Source organism: Columba livia, chromosome Z, assembly GCF_036013475.1.
Source record: "Columba livia isolate bColLiv1 breed racing homer chromosome Z, bColLiv1.pat.W.v2, whole genome shotgun sequence".
Lineage (NCBI taxonomy): Eukaryota > Metazoa > Chordata > Aves > Columbiformes > Columbidae > Columba > Columba livia.
In genome coordinates, this window is record NC_088642.1 from 48,437,533 (window position 1) to 48,458,120 (window position 20,588).

Below are 20,588 nucleotides of genomic sequence, written 5' to 3' on the forward strand. Positions count from 1 at the left end.
AAATGAAATTGTAATTAACCAGTCAAGGCTGATCTTCTGTTTAGCTTCAGTTACAATCATTAAACTGGATAATGAGGAATGATAGTGTGAGCTCAGGAAAGCCCTGCCTGGCTTGGAGAAGTTGTAGCAGTTGGATGGAAACTTCCAAGTCCTGTGAGCCCTCCTGCAAGTGAGTGTGTGCCCAGGTGTCCTTTGCGCCGTGGGGCTAGGGAAACTTCCCCTTGCTTTGCGTGCAGGTAGATGTGGCAGAAACGGTCTCCTGTGTATCATTACGTCATTTGGAAATGTCTGTGTTGGCTACTGTCAGTGGGACTGTGACCAGGTTTTCACTTAGTTCTTCCACTGTCCACCCACTGGAAATTGCATGTATCCACATCTGGAAGAACTCTGCTCACTCTGTTTTCCACCTCAGGGCTCTACTTCTTTTTGTTATTCTTTTTGAGAAGAGTATAAGCAAATAATGTCTCATCTCTTTTCATGCAGAAAAGTGTTCCTTGGTTCTGTTAATTAAAGACAAATAACAAACAATTGTATCAAAGCCCACTTACCCGTCTGATCTAATTTCCCCCCCACCTCATAGCACCAAAGGTAGTTGAAACAACAGGAGAAACAGAAATGGAAGTTTCTTTCAGAGCAGACAACCATTATGATTTCACTGTGTGCATTCGCTGTAATCCAAGAAGTCAAACAGATTCTGCAGTAGGAAGAATAAGATTTTCCTATCTAGACCATTAGCAGAAATACTGTGTGGTTGAAATATGTTACCTTAAATGAAGAAATATATATATTATTTAAACTTTATTATTAATGTTATTTAAATAAATAAAGCCATAAAACTAATTATGAAGACATAGAAAAACCCACTCAAACAAATCAGTAACATATCATATTAACTTTCGGCTAGAATAACTGGTTTGATTTTTTCATTGGCTAAAATGTAGGTCAGGTGTTTGTTTCCTGTACACCCTGGCATCCTTTCTTATCTTTGTCCTCCTTTTTCTACACACACATGCAAACGTGCACTCTCGCATGCACACACACACAATTACTTTTAGTCATCAACAATATTTGATCCAGTCACAAGTACTGGGATCGCTCTCTTGTGACTTTCCTGGCCGTGTCACCTGCACACTGACTTGTTTCGTCCGTACTTGCTCCATGGCCATCAATACAAGCTGAACAGTTAGGACGGGAGAGGAATTACTCTGTTTTTGTTTATGTAGACCATAAGTAATTAATAACTATAAAGAGGACTTTCAGAAGTAAACTAAGAATTTTAAATGCTTGATCTAGAAACCAAAATAGCTTCGCATTAAAATGAAATTTGTCCTCTTTAAGAATTCATTCTGGTGTATTTAACTTTATGCCAACTGGTCATGAACAAAAGCTTTGACTAATTAGCAGCTGCTTCTCTTTGAACACAGTATTTGGTGTTAATGTATTAGTAGTGTAACTTTGTAAAATCATGTTTGGTGGACGCAAATCCCAAGTGAGTACGTAGACCTTCAGACAGCCAGAAGCATACTTTACCATTTATTTGGGACTTTTAAAAAATTGTGATCCTTGGTGATAGGAAAGTCCATGAACATCTATTTAATGATTATATTTAAGGATGAATATTTCCCTCTCATTGGCTCATTTGCGTGCCTTGCCTTGGTGTCTTGGAATATTGGTAACCCAGGCTTCCTGCCTGGGTGCTCAGGTTTCTCAAATTAGTGTTTAGTATCAGGCACCGAGGTTTGAGAATTAATGATTCATTGGTCTCCACTGTATCCTTTCTGTCAGGAAGATGGTTATAGTACTTACGTGTAAGTAGTTTTATAGTTCAAAAATTGTTCAGAAAATGTTAGTACAAATGTGCTGTTTACTCTCACTGTTTTCCAGAGAGCAGAGTGGCTGGCTGTGACCACCCTGGCTTCCAGTTCCTGCTTTTGAAATACAAATACAGAGTGAATACTAAACAAACTGTAGGAAAGTTTTTTTTTATACTTACAGTAGTTCCACTGCCTGTAGTTGTCAAACCAGTCAGAATAACCATTAGAACAGGTAGTAGCAATTGTGATCTGTGATGTTTTTATATTATGGCCTAGACTGAGGGAGATTCATATTGGGTTTTGTTTTAAATATAGGAAAGCATTTAAGAGTGTGCTTAGAAAAAAGCCGATTTTCCAGTGTCTGTCTGACTAGGAGTGTTTTTCTACATTAGAATCTTAAAAGATTTCAGCCTAAGGCTGCAAACAGGGCTGGTATTTTTGGATGCTAAATTATTTTTCAGAAAAAAATAAAAGCACTGTGCAAATCATTGTTTATCTCAGTTGATGGAGTGTTACACTCATAAATCATGATTATTTTCAACCTTTTGGTTGAGACCATTTTGTTTTCACAGCCAGAAGCAGTAAAATAATCAATCATGTATAGTGCCATGGATAATTATCATGTTGCTTGGTGTTCTTTGAGCTACTGCAGGTGTGTTCGGAGCCTCTATTGGTTGTGTTTAAACTTTGATTTTATAGCTGAAGTGCTGAAGAGCTTTGGAATGTACCCACAATTGCTTTACTTTTTTTTTTTTTTTTTAGCATAATGCAATACCAGAGACCATTTGTTATGAAATCCAGAATGACTTGTGTTTTTTCCATGGTTTAAGTCTTTTATATGCTCTTCAGTATATTGACTTGGACTGGTCAACATACAGTTGTACAGAAAAGCTACGTTTGCAATAGCTCAGAGACTTAGTTCCATTGTTGGTAAATTAAAAATGACATTGAAATGCAATTTGTGGTTTAAAAAGCCTCAAGTATTTTATGCTGTAAATACCGTGGAGTTCATTCTTACTTATTAAACATTCAGAACAGTTTTATTGGCATAATTGCATCTTGTTTTCAAATAGTGTTTTAATTTTTGCCCTTTTTTTAAAAAAAAAAAAAAATAGGGGGAAAGCTAGTGCTCTGCAGTGGCTGTAAGTTTTCTCTGCCGCAGTGTGCAAGAAATAAGGCTTAAGTCTGGAATTCTGTGATCAGCTGAAAGTGGCATAAATCACTACAGTCATCAAAACACTCTTGCCTTTTCTCTGCCCCATCTTCTTTCTTCTATGCTGCTCCCTTCCTTGTGCTGACTCAAACAGTCTTGCAGCTGCACTGGGAACCACATCAGGGAGCTAACCTTTCCCCCTCTCAGCCCCTGGGCAACCGAGGTACAAAAGATTAAGGGATGTTTACTGCAGACAGGCGATTTGGGTGACCACATGCTTTTGAAGATCCTGGTAGACATCTGTCTGCATCTTTCCTCATCAAATGCTTCTAGCAATCCCGCCTAAGGTGAATTGACCAGGACTTTGTAGGAAGTCCTAAGAACTGAAAGTAGGATTTGGATGTTCCTTTGTGCAGGCTGTGTTCCTGTGTAATGATCTTCACTCTCTGTTGTAAAATAAAAGGACCTGGACTTTATTCAAAGGAGTGTTTTGGCTGTGAAGTAATAGAATAATTTGTAATTCAAAGTTTATAATCTTCAGATCGTCTTCATCATCTTGATTGTGCATTGAAAATAGTGATTTTAAAATAAGTTATCTTTTCCATGTGTGCTGCTTGGTTTACTGCAATGTTACAACAGCTGTTAGTGAAGGATCCTCTGTAAATGAAATCTGAATAAATCTGTATCTGTGGTTTGTCTCACTAACATATCTGAACTCTCATTTTAAGTGGGAAATATGAGTTGCAGGAGGAAGAATCTAAGTTATTTAATAGTTAAGCTCAAAGACAAGGCTTGTGTAATGAAAGGGTAAAGATTGACAGTGCAGTTGAAAATGCAGCTGTGTGGTTAATGTAAAATATGCATTAACAGTATGAGGCATTAAAATAAATCAAAGTATTCATTGAAGTCTGTGTTTGAATCCCTGGTAATAATATTTGAAATGACTTATCTGATTTTGTTCTTTTCACACTGACTTCATAATACTTGGTGAGGTGCCTGGCTGACAACTAAGAGGGATAAACTGCATCTTTAGTATGCTTTTTTTCCCTGCTTTGGAGGTTTGTTGCAGCTGTGTGTGGAAAACAAGAATCAATCCTTCTATGCAGTTTTGTGCTGATGGCCAGCTGATTTCTTTTACTGTGTTTTATAGTGATTTGATGGTAAATTAATAAGGATTGTTTTATGAAACAAGGAAGTTCCTGAAGAAAGCCTGTGAAATTTGTAAAGTAAGTTTTTCATGAGGCACTTGACTACTAGTTTTCCAAAACAGACAGCTAGTGTGTCTTGTATCAGTCTGTGAACACAAACATTCACAGTAACAGAGATTGATGCAATATGCAGATTCCCTCTTCATGCGTTCAACTGGCAAAAGGATGCCAAAGTATAGGATTTTGAATCTCTGGTGAGATATGTTCGAGAAATGAGGTCTCACTGTGCAGAATGAAGATGGTTTAACATTTGTGTTTGTTTGGATTTTATTTTAAATCAATGGTAAAATTTCTGTCCAAAAGAAATAATGAAGCTCTTTTTGCTGGTACAGATGGTAAACCTCAGGTCTGCCTTTTTGCACTAGTGCAGTTTGCAGATTTTGCAAAAGAGTGTTTTTTCTGATACTTACTGAAATGAAACCATTTCTATAGAGCTGTTTGGTAAAACAGAAAAGATCTAAAGAGGGGTGAATTCAGACTAATGGAACAAGATATTTTCTTCAATAAGGGATGCTTATAAATTGTGGGAATTTATTCTGTGTAACAACCCTGACTCTTGTAAAAGGTTTCTTGTCTGTGTTTTCTACCAGTTCTTGAAGGTTCTATGACTTGCAGGCCGGTGTTGGTTTTACTTTAAATATACTTATTTAATTTTATTTTGATGTTATAACAGAGCAGGCTTGAAAAGCTCACTCTTTTTCTAATGGTCTCATAGTGAGAGCTTTTTGTTACTATGAATTTAACTGAAAGTAACTATAAAGAATTTTGGATGGTGAAAGAGTAAATTTAAACTACCTAGTTAACATACTATCCTGTGAATAGTATGCTTTGCGAGCTGATCGTAAGCTAAGAAGTGCCTGTTTTTCAGACTTTGCAGTAGTCCGAGTAGGGCAACGGCACCAAAAAGTGCAGTTTATTTTCCCCATTTTCAGTTATTTTTATACAAAGCTGCAGTAGTTAAGCAACGTGTGCAGTGGAGTTTCTCATCTGCCGTCACTATGAAAGGGGCACACTGATTTTATGCTACAAACTGCATCTTTTGTAGACTATTCACCTCCCTTTACAGGTCTGCCAAGCCCACTGTGCAATTGGTTGCCAGGGGCTGCAGATGTTGGAAAAGAGAAATTTCAATGAAAGGCCCTGATTCAGCAACCCAAGCAGCCTGCCTCCCCCAGCCAAAGTAATCAGATTGGCAGCTGAATCAAAGGGTACAGTGGGCCCTTTGTTTGGGAGCTCCAGAGGTTAGTAATTGACAGAAGGTCAACAAAGTTTTATGAAGAAAAGAACAGAATATTAGAGGGTATTAGGCTGAAGAGAGTGAGTTTGGGAGATGTATGTTATTGGAAGAAAGTTAGAACCTGAGTCAAAGGTTACAGCCGCAGGAAGCAAAGTTTGCATATTACTGTTTAAATCTGAAAATAATTTCAGCTCCAGAAACAGGATTATTGATGAGTGGAAGGAATGGCTGGACAAAAATCTGCAGTTTCCCTAATTGTAGCTATGTGCAATTGTTAGTGTTGAAGGATTTATTTGTAAGCTTTGGGATTTAACATACAACGGTAGAAGGATGGTTGTTTTCCTCATAGAATCAGGAGACCGAGTAAGATCTTAAAACGTTCTGTCTCACCATGGGAGAAGAAGCATTAGCTGTATCTTTGCAGTATCACATGCCATAGATTCTTGCCTCATCTGCCACCCTGGAAAATTTCATTTACTGAGGTCTGTGAAGAATGCAAGCTCTCAGTCCACACCTCATCTCCTTCAGACCAAGGAGGCCTAGTAGTCAATCACTTTTTTCCTTTTGTTGGTCATGGTTTGTAGACCATCCTCATGGCGCTAGTTGTTGTGTTTCAGTTGGACCCACAACCATCTTGAAATGGAATACAAAAAAGTGGAGAAAGCACTGCAGGGCTTTACTGGCATTGAGCAGACTGGAAGGATTGCTGCTGTTTCTGTGTGCCGCTATGATGTTTGCCTTGTTTGCAGTAGCTTGAGATTGTTGACTTATGTTCAGTTCTAATCCATGTAAGTTATTTCAGTGTTGGCTTCTATGTCAGTTATTACTCATCTTTCTGCTTTATTGTAAATGCTTAAAAATAAACTCTTTGTTCCCTTATTTTTTCCAGGAATTGAAGTTAAGCTGATGGGTTTGTAATTCTCTGGCACTCCTTTTTACCCTTTTTAATAAATAATAGGAACTATTTGTGCAATTTCCCATCCTTTAAGATTTCATTTGTGCTCTGCAAGAGCTGAAAAGACAGTTATTAACATTTCATGGCATTGCATCAGCCAGCCCTTAACTGCTCTAAATTAATCAGGCCCACTCTGGTTGAAAATACCTGGCTTTGTTATTCTCTTCCTGTGTGAGGCTGAGGCCTTGGTTTGTCCCTGGTATCAATTATAACTGCCTCCTTGTGACTGGCTTTTTAATGAAGATTAATGTATTGTTTTGATGTCTGCTTATGACCATGAGCATTTTGAAATCTGCTTATTGCAATTACCTCTCAGATAATGAATGATCTGTGAACTCATAACCATTTCAGAGGGAAAAATCTTGCTCCTTTATGATGAATGGTTTATGCCTTGTGGGTTGGCATTGTGGTCAGTTTGACAATTTAGTTTTTGAATATGTGAAATGGCATTCCTGTCTCAATGGTACGGGATGTTTGCTTGTGTATTGTGTTGGTTATTGGTGCCTAAAACAGAGCAGTGGGGCCACCTGCACTGGACCTTGTCAGCAAGCAAATCTTCCTCATCTTTTTAGGAAAAGGGAACTGACAAAAGAAGCAACAATTCTTTATATTCAGTTTGGAAAAGCATTTTCTGTACCGCTTGTTTTCTTGCTGCAGTTTGCCATAGTAAGCCAAAGAAACAGAATGTAATTTGTACATCACAAGTACAGAACACTGACTGTAAATATAGTTTCTCTTTTGGAGCAGGATTTTCTTTAAGTTGAAATAGCTTCCTTTGTTGCCCTGAAAAGTTAGGAAATCCTTTTTTGTGCGAGTGAGCAGTTTCCAAGCAGTACTATTTACAGCATCTGCATTTTACTTGACTGAGTAATCTCTGAAAAGAGGGGTATTCCTAGCGGTCCAACATGTGGCACATACATTGTCCCATACTGGTGACTGGCATTCAGGCTGAGTTCTGGTTATGTTGGTCTTGTCTGGTCATGCGGTGTGAAGGGAAGACAGACACTGGTGATCTTTGCTACCTGACACTTTCACTGCAAATATAAATTGAAGAAGTAGGTGTTCAGAAATAAGCTGTGATACATTTAATGTCTGACCAGAGAACATATACAAGTGAAAAATGTGAGAGTAACCACACTCGAGCAGATAAGAGATCTATGCAACCCTGTGTTGGCTCTCATGGCAGCAAAAGGGAGATGCTGAAGTGTAAGACGAGGTCTGGTGCACACAATACCACTTTATGTTGGGTATTACCTAGCCTTCAGCCATTTTATGCTGAGACTTCCTTGCCTGCATAGGATTTCTGTGAATTAGTTAGGTCTCAATGGATTTTTCTCCATGAACTTGCCTTGTCTCACCTGTTGCCCGTCTGACCTCTACCCCCAGCCTAACAATATCTTGAGAAAACTTTATGGTGTGTTAGTTTTGTTTTGTAATTGCTTTTTGCTGTTTTTTCACTCATACTGCTATTGCTTCTACTGAGAGATTGGTCCATCCACTCTAAAACTCTCATCACTCCATAGACTGTTACTGTCATTTACCTCAGCCATTTCCTTCCAAGAGTGACAAGTCCTAGCAGCTGTACAAAACCTGGTTTATAATTTTCATTATCCTCACTACTCTTCTCTGAAACTCTTCCAACTCTTCTGTACCCCTTTGAGATGAAAGGACCTCAACGGCACACACAGCATTCGATGTATCAGAGCAAGCCATAGATTTACCCAGCAGCATGGTTATGCTTTCAGTTTTACTCTTCATTCCTTTCCTAGAAATACCCAACACTGGTTGGATTTACTTTTCTTTTTATGGAACTAACTATTCTGAGCCCAAGATCTCAGTCCTCAGTAGTCACAGTTCTGAACAAATCTTGTGTTAAGAATAACCTTTGCCATGTGCACTCTTTCCATTTGTCTCCATTACCCTCAGTGAGGTCTGCCTTTACTCCCATTTCCCGTCTGCTTCAATTTCTTTGTAGCCTTGAATAAGAGAGTTTGATAGGCTGTATCCCCTTTAGCCAATTTTTTTTTTGTCTTCTCCACTCTCTTTCAGGCTTGGACTGTACAAGCCTGTGCAGCTGTTTTCTGTACATACCTGCACAGTTGTCCAATGTGCTGTGGGGGTTTCACCAATATGGATATGTTCATTGAGACACTTTGCAGACACCAGGGTGATTGATTTGTGTTCAGTTAACTACATATTTATGCAGTAGCATGCTAGTTAGCATACTTCTTGCCAGTGTAAGTTGATAATATCACATGTAAGGTTTAAATATTGAGCATTTATCACTTTTTTGATAACTGTTTTGTGGGTTGCTGCTGTTCTGCCAGTTGTGTGTTTTGCAGGTCTACCTTTTTTCTTAGCATTGTATGACAAGGCTGTATTTGTAATAGATATTAAAAAAGATGTCATCTTTGTTGTATCTAAAATCAGTGTAATTAACAATTATATCTTTTCTAGCAGTAGCTAATGGCTGATCAAGAATTACAGTGAAAGTTAGATGCTTAAAATTACTTTGTGGACTTTCCTCCCCTTCAGGCATTGGAACAACAAATAAAAATCCTGCCAGCAAAAGATATGGAAAGTAGGAAGAAGAAAAGTGAAACAGGATACCCTTACTGAAATATTGAATAAACAAAGTGGGAAAAGGGTTGTAAGTGAAAAATCAGATTTGGACAGGATCACAGTTGTGTAGGGTCTTCAAACAACAAAAACACAGCAGAGAGTTGGTGATGGTACATGAGCAGGGTGCATCTGCACTACAGTGAGAAGAATTAAAGAAAAAATGACAACAGGAATTATTGTCTGTTGAGGAAAACACTATGTATTTAATTCTAGCAGGAAAAAGGTACTAAGTTACTAATGGAAATCAGAAAGCACTAAGAGTAATGTTCAACAGGAATGTAAGGCTTTTTCCTTGAAGTTCTTGACTGCAGAGTTTTTTAAGTCAAGAGGAAAATGTTTTATGTGGTTGTAGTGACCTGTTGGTCATCTGATCCAGAAGTATTTATGGTATAAAAAACTTAATATTTCATTTTGATAATAACTCTTTTCTATTTTAGGTTGTGGCACAGAATTTTAGGGTTAAAGCTGGGAATTCGTAATAAATGTGGTTGAAGTAGAGTTTTGCATATTGCAGAAAATATGCATTTTTATTTCATAAAAGCAAGATTAAATGACAGAGCTGGTTTGTATTTATAATTTACAAAGTACACAAAGGATTTTCAATTTTGCTTAGTTATGGAGACTCTGCTGATAGGTGGTATCTATGGTTTGTAATTGCATAAAGCACATCTGGAGGTTAATGTGTTTTCCAGATGTAAACACATCAAGCACAAGTGTGTGTCACACAAAACTATTCTTGAAAGATATTAAAATCAGCAAGTGCTTTTCTTTCTTATGATCTTTGATTTGAAAAGCTTTAAAAAATTAAAAGACACGAGTCTGAGAAGGAGTGAGGAGAGAGGAAGCCATTTCTGTGCTCATTTTTCTGAGCGTGCAGTGTTCCTTCCTGTTGTGAATCCCAGTAAATGACTGAAGAAATGGAAACAAGTATTTTAAAGTTGAACACATGGTATTACATCAAAAGTGCCACACAGCCCTTGGGCAGTTTGGAGTGTGGAGGTCTGAATGTTAAGCAACCACGTGTCCCTAAGAATGTGCCTCTACAAATAATGTTTCATCCTGTGAATGCTGGTGGATTATGATCAGCAGAACAAGCCAAATGCAGATACTTGTGGACTAAAAGAACAATTGCTTTTCCTACTCCTCTTTGTACTCCAATGTTTCAACTTGGATTTCTCTTCCTTGTGGCCAGTAAATATTGCTGTCCCGTTGTAAACAACTTGTGTGACACAGAGGAGTTCAAACAGAAGCAAGGGAATAGAGGTGAACTTGCCTTGCTCCCCCTTGGTAAAAATGAGGCATGGTGTGTCTCTGCTGAAATCTGAATCAAACAAATCAGCAGAACTTCTGTACAGTAAAAAGTCAGTCACTGACTCCACACCATGCCCTCAGGGGTGTGAAGACACACTGAGGCAGGATTTGCAATGGCAATTTGAGATGCCACCACTTTGGCCACCCAATTCTCTTTCTCCCTCCGGTCTGCAGATGAAGACTATCTATCATTTCCATTAGCCAGTGCCTAGAGTGGTAGAAGATGACTGCCCAAGCCTTAGCCGTTCCAGTTTGAAAGAGAGTATCTTACCAGAGTTACAGTACTGTCTTCAATCTTGCTCTAATTGGGTTGCCTGTGAATGACCACACAATTCAAGTGGAATCAATAGTACTGCCAGGCTAGTAACCTCAAACTGTGGGAAATGAAGGGACAGGTCAAGCAGTGACAAGGTGGCAGTACTGTAACAAAATAAATAGCTTTACACCCAGCCTGAGGTAGAGGATGTCTGTATTTCACCTAGTAAAGTCAAAGGCAAGTGAGCTGAATCTTATGTTCTCAAATAACTGGTAAAAACATAAAGGAAAAATAAAAAATAATAGCAGTCTTGATTATTTTCTTCTTTCATAATGTGGTGGAAGGTAGGGATGGGGTTACTTGTGTTTCATCACTCTGACTTGCAGTCAGTGTTGTAGGGTTTAGTTTGAAGGAAAGGGAATGGGGACAAAAAGAAGAGGGAGAGCCTTTTCCCTAATTTTCTTTTACCCAACTGTGCTGGTTTGACTGAAAATTATTTAATTTTCTTCATGTAGTTAGAAATATTTGGTTTGCATAGCTAGCACTGTCATTGTTTGGATTTAGCTTGAGAACAATAAGATGACACCACAGCACAGAGCTAACGTTTTAATTGCTCTGGTCTGAGAGCCAAGAGCATTTCTGAACTCACTGCTGAGAGGTGTGAGGCATCGAGGAAGGGGGACATGGATGGGGCAGAGCTTGACTGACATCCAGGATGATCTATAAGAGTATTCAACCCCATTAGTGTCTCGCATCATATTTACGAAGAGTCGGGATCTTCTGGCTAAGTTCAGAGTACTTTTTTTTGGAAGTGGGGATGGAGACCTGTTCAATGGATTTCTGTTTGGCAGTTTCTTTAGTTTGGCCTTTTGCCATCCTGTTGTTTTCCAGAGGCCTCTGGGCCTTTCTGCCTTTTTCCTCTCTTCTCTCTCCGGGACCACCTTTGGGACCAGGTGCTGCTGCCCAGGACTGGCTGCTCCGTGTGGACAGAGTTAGTGAGGAATTGCATTGAGTATCTTTTATTTTGTATTCTGTTTTTATTTTATACATATTAGTAGCAGTAAATTAGTGTATTTTGTTAAACTGTGTTTATATCAATCCACTAGTTTTGCCCTTTCCTTTTGATTCTCTTCTCTTTTCTGGGTGAGGGGAAAGTGAGTGAGCAGCTTTCGTGGTTATATTGCTAGCTCAGGTTAAAGCATGACACCAATACATTACCATGTATACCCATAACAACTCTACAGCAAAACCCACATATTTCACTTTGGATCCCGATGACCTTAGACTTGAATGTTCTCTTGGTGATACGCTGAGGTGGTAGGGAATTTAGATGACTGAATGTAAATTAGGAACTACAAAGCTACAGGGGATGTAATTTGGGAAGCTGTTTTAGTAAAAACACTCCTGTGCCTTTATCTGATTTGTAAGTTCAGCTCTGTTTCTCACAGTGGTGTATTTTCAAAAGGGAGAGTGGACAGGTGAACCCACATTTTATAGTGGTCAGAGTAGGACCTGCAAAAGCAATGGAACATGGAAGAATTGTCTGCTGTTTGCAGAAAATACTAGCTAAACATTTTTTCTACCTTGTTCTGATATATGTTACTCACAAACAAGGAAGGCACACAGAAAGATGTCCATCCTTTTCATTACCCTGAAATGCTGGGATAAAGGTTATGATATTTTAATTTCTGGGAGATATATTTTAGAGACATGGCTGAGAACAGGATAAGAAAGTCAGAAGAGATGGTGAGGCTGACATCCGGAAATAGAATCTGAATTACTGTAATGTAACTTCAAAAGCAGATTTATGCTGATTTTGTACCGGAGATTTTCAGTAAACCTCAGGTACTGCTTAAGTAGGTAAGTCCACAGGGTAAATTAGTGTAAAGTTTTCTGATCTGCAGTGCATAGATCTTGACCTTGTTAGTAGTTGTTTCCTGTGTGCTACTCTGGAACCAGGATCTGGACTGAATGAGTTTGCTGAACTTACTGTTGTAATGCTGTTTAAGAGAAAGATTAACTCATAACATCAATTCAACAATTTTTTTTTTGTTTGTTTTCCTAGGTGAAATGGAAATTCCAGATTCAAACGACCCCTTAGGTCATGCAGATGGACTTGAGAGACCAATTCCAACACCTAAAGGTAGAACTAATTGTAGTTACTCTTTTTTCCCCCTGCCCAAATATAAGCATAGTTTACAAAGGACCAGCAAAATCATGTTATTATATGTTCACTTCATTTACCTGTGAATATAAGTCTGTAAGAAAGGCAGCCTTGTGTGACTTAATACTTCTGATACTAACCAGGGATAGCAAGGTTACAGGAGTCTATAAAAATTAATTTTCAAGCATGTTCAGTCCCTCCACACTGAAGGATTAGATTTTTAACCCAAATACAGAGGGCCATTATTACCTTCCTAGCATATTTTCTGTCATGTTAGTGCCATGAAAATGATTTTATTTTGTACAGTGCCACACTTGGCATCTATGGGCAAATATTAAGTATCAGTATCTCTAAGTATCTTTGGTTTGACATAAATAAATCTAGCCCATGGCAATACATGAATACTTAATTTTTACTTAGCTTTGAGAATGACTGATTTTTTTGTTTTTAAAAAACAGACTTTAATGGCAGAATTTCTAGTAATTTGTTATTATAGCATAACATTTTATGATACTATACCACTTAAACTATAGATCCAAATGCAATTATTGGATCTGAAAATGCATATAATTACTGCAAATTGTGATTCCAGTTACAGTTTGGTGCAACTTCCTAAAGGAGGACATTTTTGATGTTCTACCTGAAGAAACATGTTTTCTTACTTGAAGTTCAGATTCTTTTCTTTATTTGGATGCACTGCTGTAGCAAAGTCAACCCTTCTGCTTAGAAAAGATGTCACATAATCTGATAAGCATGAAGAGTTCAGCCTGCTTTCTGCCTTAGCATTCTCAGCAGTCTGAGCACACATTGAAGCCTGTGAAGCACTGAGGTGCCAGTCAGGTGTTCTTCTTGGAACTTCTCTTTCAGAAGAACCTAAATTTTGAGGGCAGCTTGGAACATAGTCTCTGTTTTCATAAATATCCAATGTCCTGTTGTAAGCATTTATTGCAGGGCAACAATAAAGTGTGAAAGATGCTGTCTGTTAACCCCTGCCCTCTCCAATAAGGAAAGGGAAAAGGATGAGAGATTTGCAAGTTGGAAAGTTTGATAAAGCTTTACTAATAATACTAGTAATGAAAGAAATAATGCAAAATATATAAAACCAATACTGAATTTCCCAGAGTAGCCCAGTGAATGGGACACAATTGCCTACAGGGCAGACACCAGGAAATCCTGGGCTTGACTGTGAAGTAGATGGGAACTGGATTCAGAAGCGCACAGACTGGAATCAGGATCAGAATTGCAGGCAGGAGAACAGGCAGGGTCCTCTTCATATGCTGGCCATAGAGGAAGAGAGCAAGACCCTTGTGATCCCTCAGCTTTAAACTGAGTCTGACGTGTATGGCATGGAATATCTTGTTGGTCAGTTTGAGTGACCCGTTTTGTCCACCTCTCCCTTTTAAGAAACCTCGCTTGCAGGGGTCTATCAGTGACCTTGACTACTACAGCAATAAAAGCTAAACACAGGCCTTTTCTGCTTACCATTCCTACCATTAACTCAGTAAAACTGTAAACAGCAGGTATTATCAGGTTTGGCGTGGACACTACCTAGAAAACATGCAGCCAAATTCAGAAAAATGCAGTTACTTAGAAGAACTCTGCTGAAAGGAAAATTGACTAAGAGATAATTGGTCTTATTTTACCCAAAACCAGGACATACGTAATTCTTCTTGTGCTTCACCTGAACACTAGTTAGATTTTTTGCCTTAACTGTGCCTATTAGAAGCTTTTTTACAGAATCTTCCATTAATTTCTGTCCTTAGATAAAAGAAGACATGTTTATGTTTGCATATCTCTAACCACCTTCCTACTGATGATCAGTATGGGACTATGTCCCTTCTATTTGGTGTACTTCTCAACTCTTTTCCACTTCCTGAAGCTCCCAAATTATTTTAGGGGATTAAATTTTGTCATCCATTATGGGAATAAATGATAGAAATAGTAATTTTTGTCAACAGGACTGTATACTACAGTTGTTTTAACCACTCCACACTCAATGTACTCACTACTTTTGATGGGAAAAGATCCATGTTTAACCTTTAACTTCATTTGACAGGCTTGTTTACTTGGCAGATTGGTCCTACTTTACTCTTTTGTTATGTCTGAGATTTTAAGGGTACAGACATAAAAGAAAATGGTTTTTTCATGTGACATTACTTGCTTAAATTCTTGCTGAGAAAGGAGTTGCAGTTACTTCTTCTTTTTTTTTTTTTAAGGGCCACAGGCAATACCTGTCTAAGGAAGTAATTAATCACATCTCAAACATTTCTACATCATAAGGATTTTGTATTTCCTTCAGAAAAAAAAAAAAAAAAAAGAAAAAAAGAGACCCTTGTTCTTATATGACTCATTGGTATAGGACCAGTTATTAGTTTCCAGCATGTCTGGTCTGGAAATTGACTAATTTTGCTCCCCTTTTATTTTTGCAGCCACAAAATTCTCAAAATAGGCAAAAATCCCTCAGCTGAAATTTTTTGTTTCTTTCCTTGGAATGCTAACCCAGGTGTTTCTGTATCATAATGAGGTAGCAATTTTTGTTTCAAAAAATCATTAGACAGTTTTGCAACTTGTGCATACCATTGAGGCCATTAGAAACAGTCTTTCAGCTTCTTTCCTTACTTGAAAAATGTTCAGTTATTCTTTTTTTTTTTGATCACCTCTTTTGTTGTTGTTGTTGTTGTTGTTGTTGTTGTTGTTGTTGTTGTTGTTGTTCTGATCATAGAATAGACCCAAAACAGGCGTGAAGATAGTAATAAATAGGCTTCAATAATACTCAAAGCGACTTTAGAATGACTAAGCGTATAGGTAACTCTCTCCACTAAATCGTCCAGAAGTCCTGAAAAATGGCTCTGTCTCCAAAGAAGTAACCAGATGAGGCAAGGTGTTATTAATAATGTGCACTTAAAAAAAGTTGTAAGTCTATTCCTACAAGTTAAGCTAGCCTTCTGATAGCTGAAGGGGTAGGTCCACGACTTGGCCAGGGCTTTGAGGAGAATTTATCTTCGCCTGTTTCCTTTAAGTGAGCACCTGAACCATCAGAAGAGCACTGCCTCGGTGCAATATTTTGCTGAAAACCAGAGCACAACAGTGAGCATTTGCTTTAGAAGAACTTAGTTCTAGTTTGGAATAAAAATAAAAGGATTTGAGCAGAAATATCCTTCCAGTCCAGTGAGTCCTTGCAAAGATGATCCTTTGCCCAATCTTGGCTTCAGTTGAGGGTCTCTTGGTGGCTTTCTGTTTTGCAACAGATGCTCTAACAAACTCTCCCTGGTTCCTGAAAAGCCTCTTTCCACTGCACAAGAGGCATAAATGTGTCTGCTCCATTCTTTTCTCTGGAAACACTGAGGCTTGCTGTCTGCTGGGTCTTGCACTGCTCTCTGCCCATCTGCCTGCACTTGGCCAGCTTGTCCTGACAGTGGTGCTGGGGAAGGAGTGAAGTTCCCTCTCTTTCTCTCACAGCAGCAGAGGCTCAGCCAGGACAAGGCTAACAGGGATCTTTCCTTTCTGAAGCCCAGAGGAGAAAAAACCATATATCTTAATCACAAATAAATGTAAGGGCTGTGGCACAAGCCAAACCCGAGCTTTTCTTTGGTGATGATCACTGTTGGTGTATCACCACAGACAGGGTCACTGTTCGCCATCTTGTGCTCTTAAATCAAGTCTGGGGAAGGTATTGAAGGGTAAAATATTAACTCTTCATGCATGCGATGAACTGCCAGTAAAATCTTATGTCATAAATAATATCTGGTGCTGGGAATATTAAAGCAATACACATCAAAAGTTAAGAGAAGTGCATGAGTAAGGGCAACCTGCAATAGCAGAGACATTGAGCGAGTTGGGTTTCTCCAGGAGACATGATGTCTCAAGCCTCTAACCTTAACTGTGGTTTCTGCACAAGTCTGTCTGGGAACTATTACTGGTTCAAGGCGTACCTATATCAGAAATCCAAGTTACGACTGGACTATCCTGGTTGCTTTGACTTGACATAAGGTAACCTGTCAGGAATCATTTGCATGTGTTCTAGAAGTGGTGGGGTTTTATCTGCACTACTGGTGACCCAAAGAACAGTCCACATCCTAACTGCACTGTTGTGCTCTCTAAATGTGCAGTAATATGCTTCTAAATGGGAAGTAGCCTGGGACATGTGGTATCTGCCTTTTCACTCTCATCTCAGGGGGTTTCAGAAAACAAAACCATTCCACCACAAAGGATTGGATTCTGGGGCTAGGTAAGGTCTCCAGTCCTTTAAGTATGAGCAAACACTGCTCAAAAATACGCTTCCTTCTGCTAATAAAAGAGCTTAAATCCACTAATTTCAGTGTGGAGGACAATGTGCACATTGTGGCAGTATTTCAGTGCTAGTTCTGCTTCATTCTCAAATTGTCTATAATTTGTTTGGAAGTACACTTGAAGTGCATGTGATCCAAATCACTCTATTTTACATGCTTCTGGCTGCATTTTTGTACATTGAGATCACAAATAGTATGGAAGATGGGGTGCAAATAATGGGATTAAATTAGGCTGTAAAGGTATAATTTCATCTGGAAACATTATGTAGAGGTATTTAATAGTGTAGTTTCCTTAACTGCTTATGTGTATTTTGGGAGAGCTGCCAACATCTCTTTCATTGCCTAACCTGGTTCCAATATGTTGTAGATTGCTCATCTTCACACTGTGGTTAAAGAAAGCAGAGGAGTGAAAAACTGAGAAGACTGCTTTGCATTTAGGAGAATGGTCTGTGCAAGAAGTGATGGGTCTTAGACCTTCCTCTCCCCTCTTTATTAGGATGGTGTTTCTCAGTGTATTTCCAGTCCTGACTTACGTGTGGAAAGAGTCACTTTACTGGACTCAAACTGCCTGCTAACGTGTGATGGCACGATGCACATCCACTGAAACTCTTGTACTTACAGTGGTGTTCCTATACACTCCTCTAAAAAGAAATGCTTTGAATTTCAGAACCTTTCATGTTTGTTTTCTCTTATGGCAGCATTCATTGCGTTTATAATCCCAGAGCACTCCACAGGTCTTTGATATTCTTCATAGATTACCTGTAAATTCTGTGAAGACTTGTTATTTATTATGGTATTCATAGCACAGTAAATTTGGGAACAGTATTGTCATCCTCAAGTCATTCCTTATTAATAATCAGTCATTCCATAGCTAAAATACGCTTCCTAGGTGAAAAATTATATCTTATTATAGGAAGTTATGAGTTCTCTTCTAATGGAAATAGCATTAGATTATTTACTAAAAACATTTTCCACAAAAAAATCTGTCCTACTGGGTATAAGATTGTGTTAGTCTTAAAATGCCATCACAGAAGGTTGTTATTTGAAGAGTGAGAGAGATCACATTCTTTATTTATATCTAACAAAACAGAGTTATTTGATGGCAAAAATAAAAAATGGTGGGATGGGAGAAAAAAAGAAAAAGCAAGGAGCTGACAGAAAAAAAATCCCCATATTGCTTTTTAAACAAATCATAATATACATATTTTTAGTGGTTTTGAACATTGAAAGTTTTATGTAATGAATCTGAAGATGCTCTAAATTATATGCAGTTATGCAGCCAATTTTTTTTTTTTTTTTTAAAAAAAACAGCTGATTTTAAATTTTGAGTATCTAAAGCCAACACAGGTGTAAATTGTGATATGTTCTGTAATACCAAACAGATGGGTTTATGGGCTTTTCTGACTGTTGGATCTTAAGTTATTTAAACACATATATATCTTATTGAGAAATAAGTATTCTAAAAAATGATAAAACATATATGTAATTACTACTACTTGTTCTGAAGAGATTGTTGTATCTTCAAGTATCTATTTATCACTCAAATTTTCTTTTTATCAGAAACTAGACATTTCAGTGTTTGTTTCCCTTGTGCAATGCAGAGAGAAAAGGGAATAAGCTTTTCCACAAAAATGGATGATTATCTCATATCCTCATTATCTCAGGAACGCAGAAAGATTAAAACCTTGTATAGTATCATACATATTGCCATTTAGTCCATGTGTGAATTAGGGAAGTCACTTAAACTCCTCTTGCTTTAGTTCCCACGTTTGGAAAAGAAAGTCGATGATATCTTCCCATCTCTTGCAACTTCAATAGTCAGAAAAGATTTTGAAGTTCTGAGATAAAAAGAGCTGCAAATTTTTAATAATTACTATTCAGGGAGGCCATAATGAAGCTGGTTTGAAAATTATGAATGCATAATTATTTAAAAAATCATATAGGGAAAAAGGAGCAACAACAACAAATAAATAGAAACTAAAACTTGAGTTGAAAACAGCTAAGCCATAATTAACTTGATCTAAAGTAAATGGAAAAGTTTTTTGTTTTAGTGTGTTTTTTTTTTTTCTTTTTCTTTTTAGGATGAATTTCAACATCAAAGCTAAGTTCTTAAAATAACAGAAGCAGAGCAATCATTTTGTATTGTATTTATGACAAGCATAGCACATATAGTTTGAGCCAATAATATGGACATGTAAGTGCCAGAATAACATAAATAAAACAAACAAAACCAATATGCATGGGAGGTCTCAGTGATAGTTGCACCCTTTATGTTTTTAGCTTAGTATTTATTCTTGTGAATATCTTGACAATGATTTGACACATGCAGGAAAAGTTTATTTTTATATTCTTGCCAAAACACGCAAAATAGATCTGTCATCTTAATTTTGATTTGCTGCGGGATTCTGTTTGATACATTGATACCAAATTTATTCAATTTAAAAATATGAAGTGCTGGCAACCTAACAAAAGCATTTCAAAACATGAAATGAGTTTTGCCAGAATTCATGTCAGTCATTTCCCTAACCTATTTTATTTATAGGGTTTATAGAGTATAATAGTTTTAGTTTAGTTTAGTATAATAGATTTAGTTGTATTATCCTATCATAGCTTCTTGACAGAACAGTTTTTACTCTGTTCAAGCAAAATAAATATTAGTATTCATTGTACACTATGTTAGAAAAATCATAAAAGATAAAATAATGTAGAGCCTCTTTGCCTACAGCAAATGCAGAAATATCAAGAGGATAGCTTTTCCCTTTGAAGTACTTTAGGCCAAGCTAAAGACCACTGAAGGCAAAGGAAGCATTTTCCTTCATTTCAATGACTCTTGGAACCAAGCCAGAGTATAGAAAATAGTATATAACAACACTCTTTGTGTAAAACAGAACATTGCTGCCCATTGTACTCAATTTTTTAAAAATTCTATTTGATAACCATATGCCAAATGAAATATAATTGTTTATAATATGAGATTTACAAGTTTAGCAATGCTGCTGATGGAGAACAAGCCCCAAATATTTTGTAGAGAGTATTTATTCTTTATTTCAAAGCTATGTCAGTATTAAAACAGATTAACAAATCTGTTCCAATTTTGAAAAATACTAGTTGACTGACGCGTAACACGAAATATAATACACAAGTTAAATACAAGTTCCAGTAATTTCATATTTCATTTTCCTCCCTACCTGTCCAGTTGAATATTTATTAAGAGAGAAAGAGAATTACATTGGGGAAAAAAAAAAAGTTGAGGTCCCAGTTTATCCTGGGAAACAGTTGGTTTTTTTCCTAAAACCATTACATCAAACTGGCAGCCACACAGTGTTTGTGGTATGATGTGCATCACAAAAAGAAACTGCTGGTTATCAGCACAGAAATTAAACAAGGGATGCATTCTTAAGAACATGGTTGGTTAAGTTTTCCACTTTGTTTGAAAGATTTGCAATTATGGGTTATCTGAAGTGGACACGAAATAACAGAGCAGCACAACAAATGGTTGCCCTCTCAGTCATACAGTTACTTAGGATTCAGTAAGTATATAACCACCAGACTTCAGCATCATTTCTCAAAGAGGAAATG

At 37.5% G+C, this 20,588-nt stretch overlaps 1 protein-coding gene across 1 annotated transcript in view; it reads left to right on the plus strand.

Moving 5' to 3' along the window:
• ROR2 (receptor tyrosine kinase like orphan receptor 2) overlaps window positions 1-20,588 on the plus strand; it is a 149,352-nt gene that overhangs the window by 90,564 nt on the left and 38,200 nt on the right. The window contains exon 2 of the mRNA XM_065045731.1: window positions 12,622-12,699. Coding sequence (XP_064901803.1) covers window positions 12,622-12,699 — 78 coding nt within the window. The remainder of the gene's footprint in view (window positions 1-12,621; window positions 12,700-20,588) is intronic.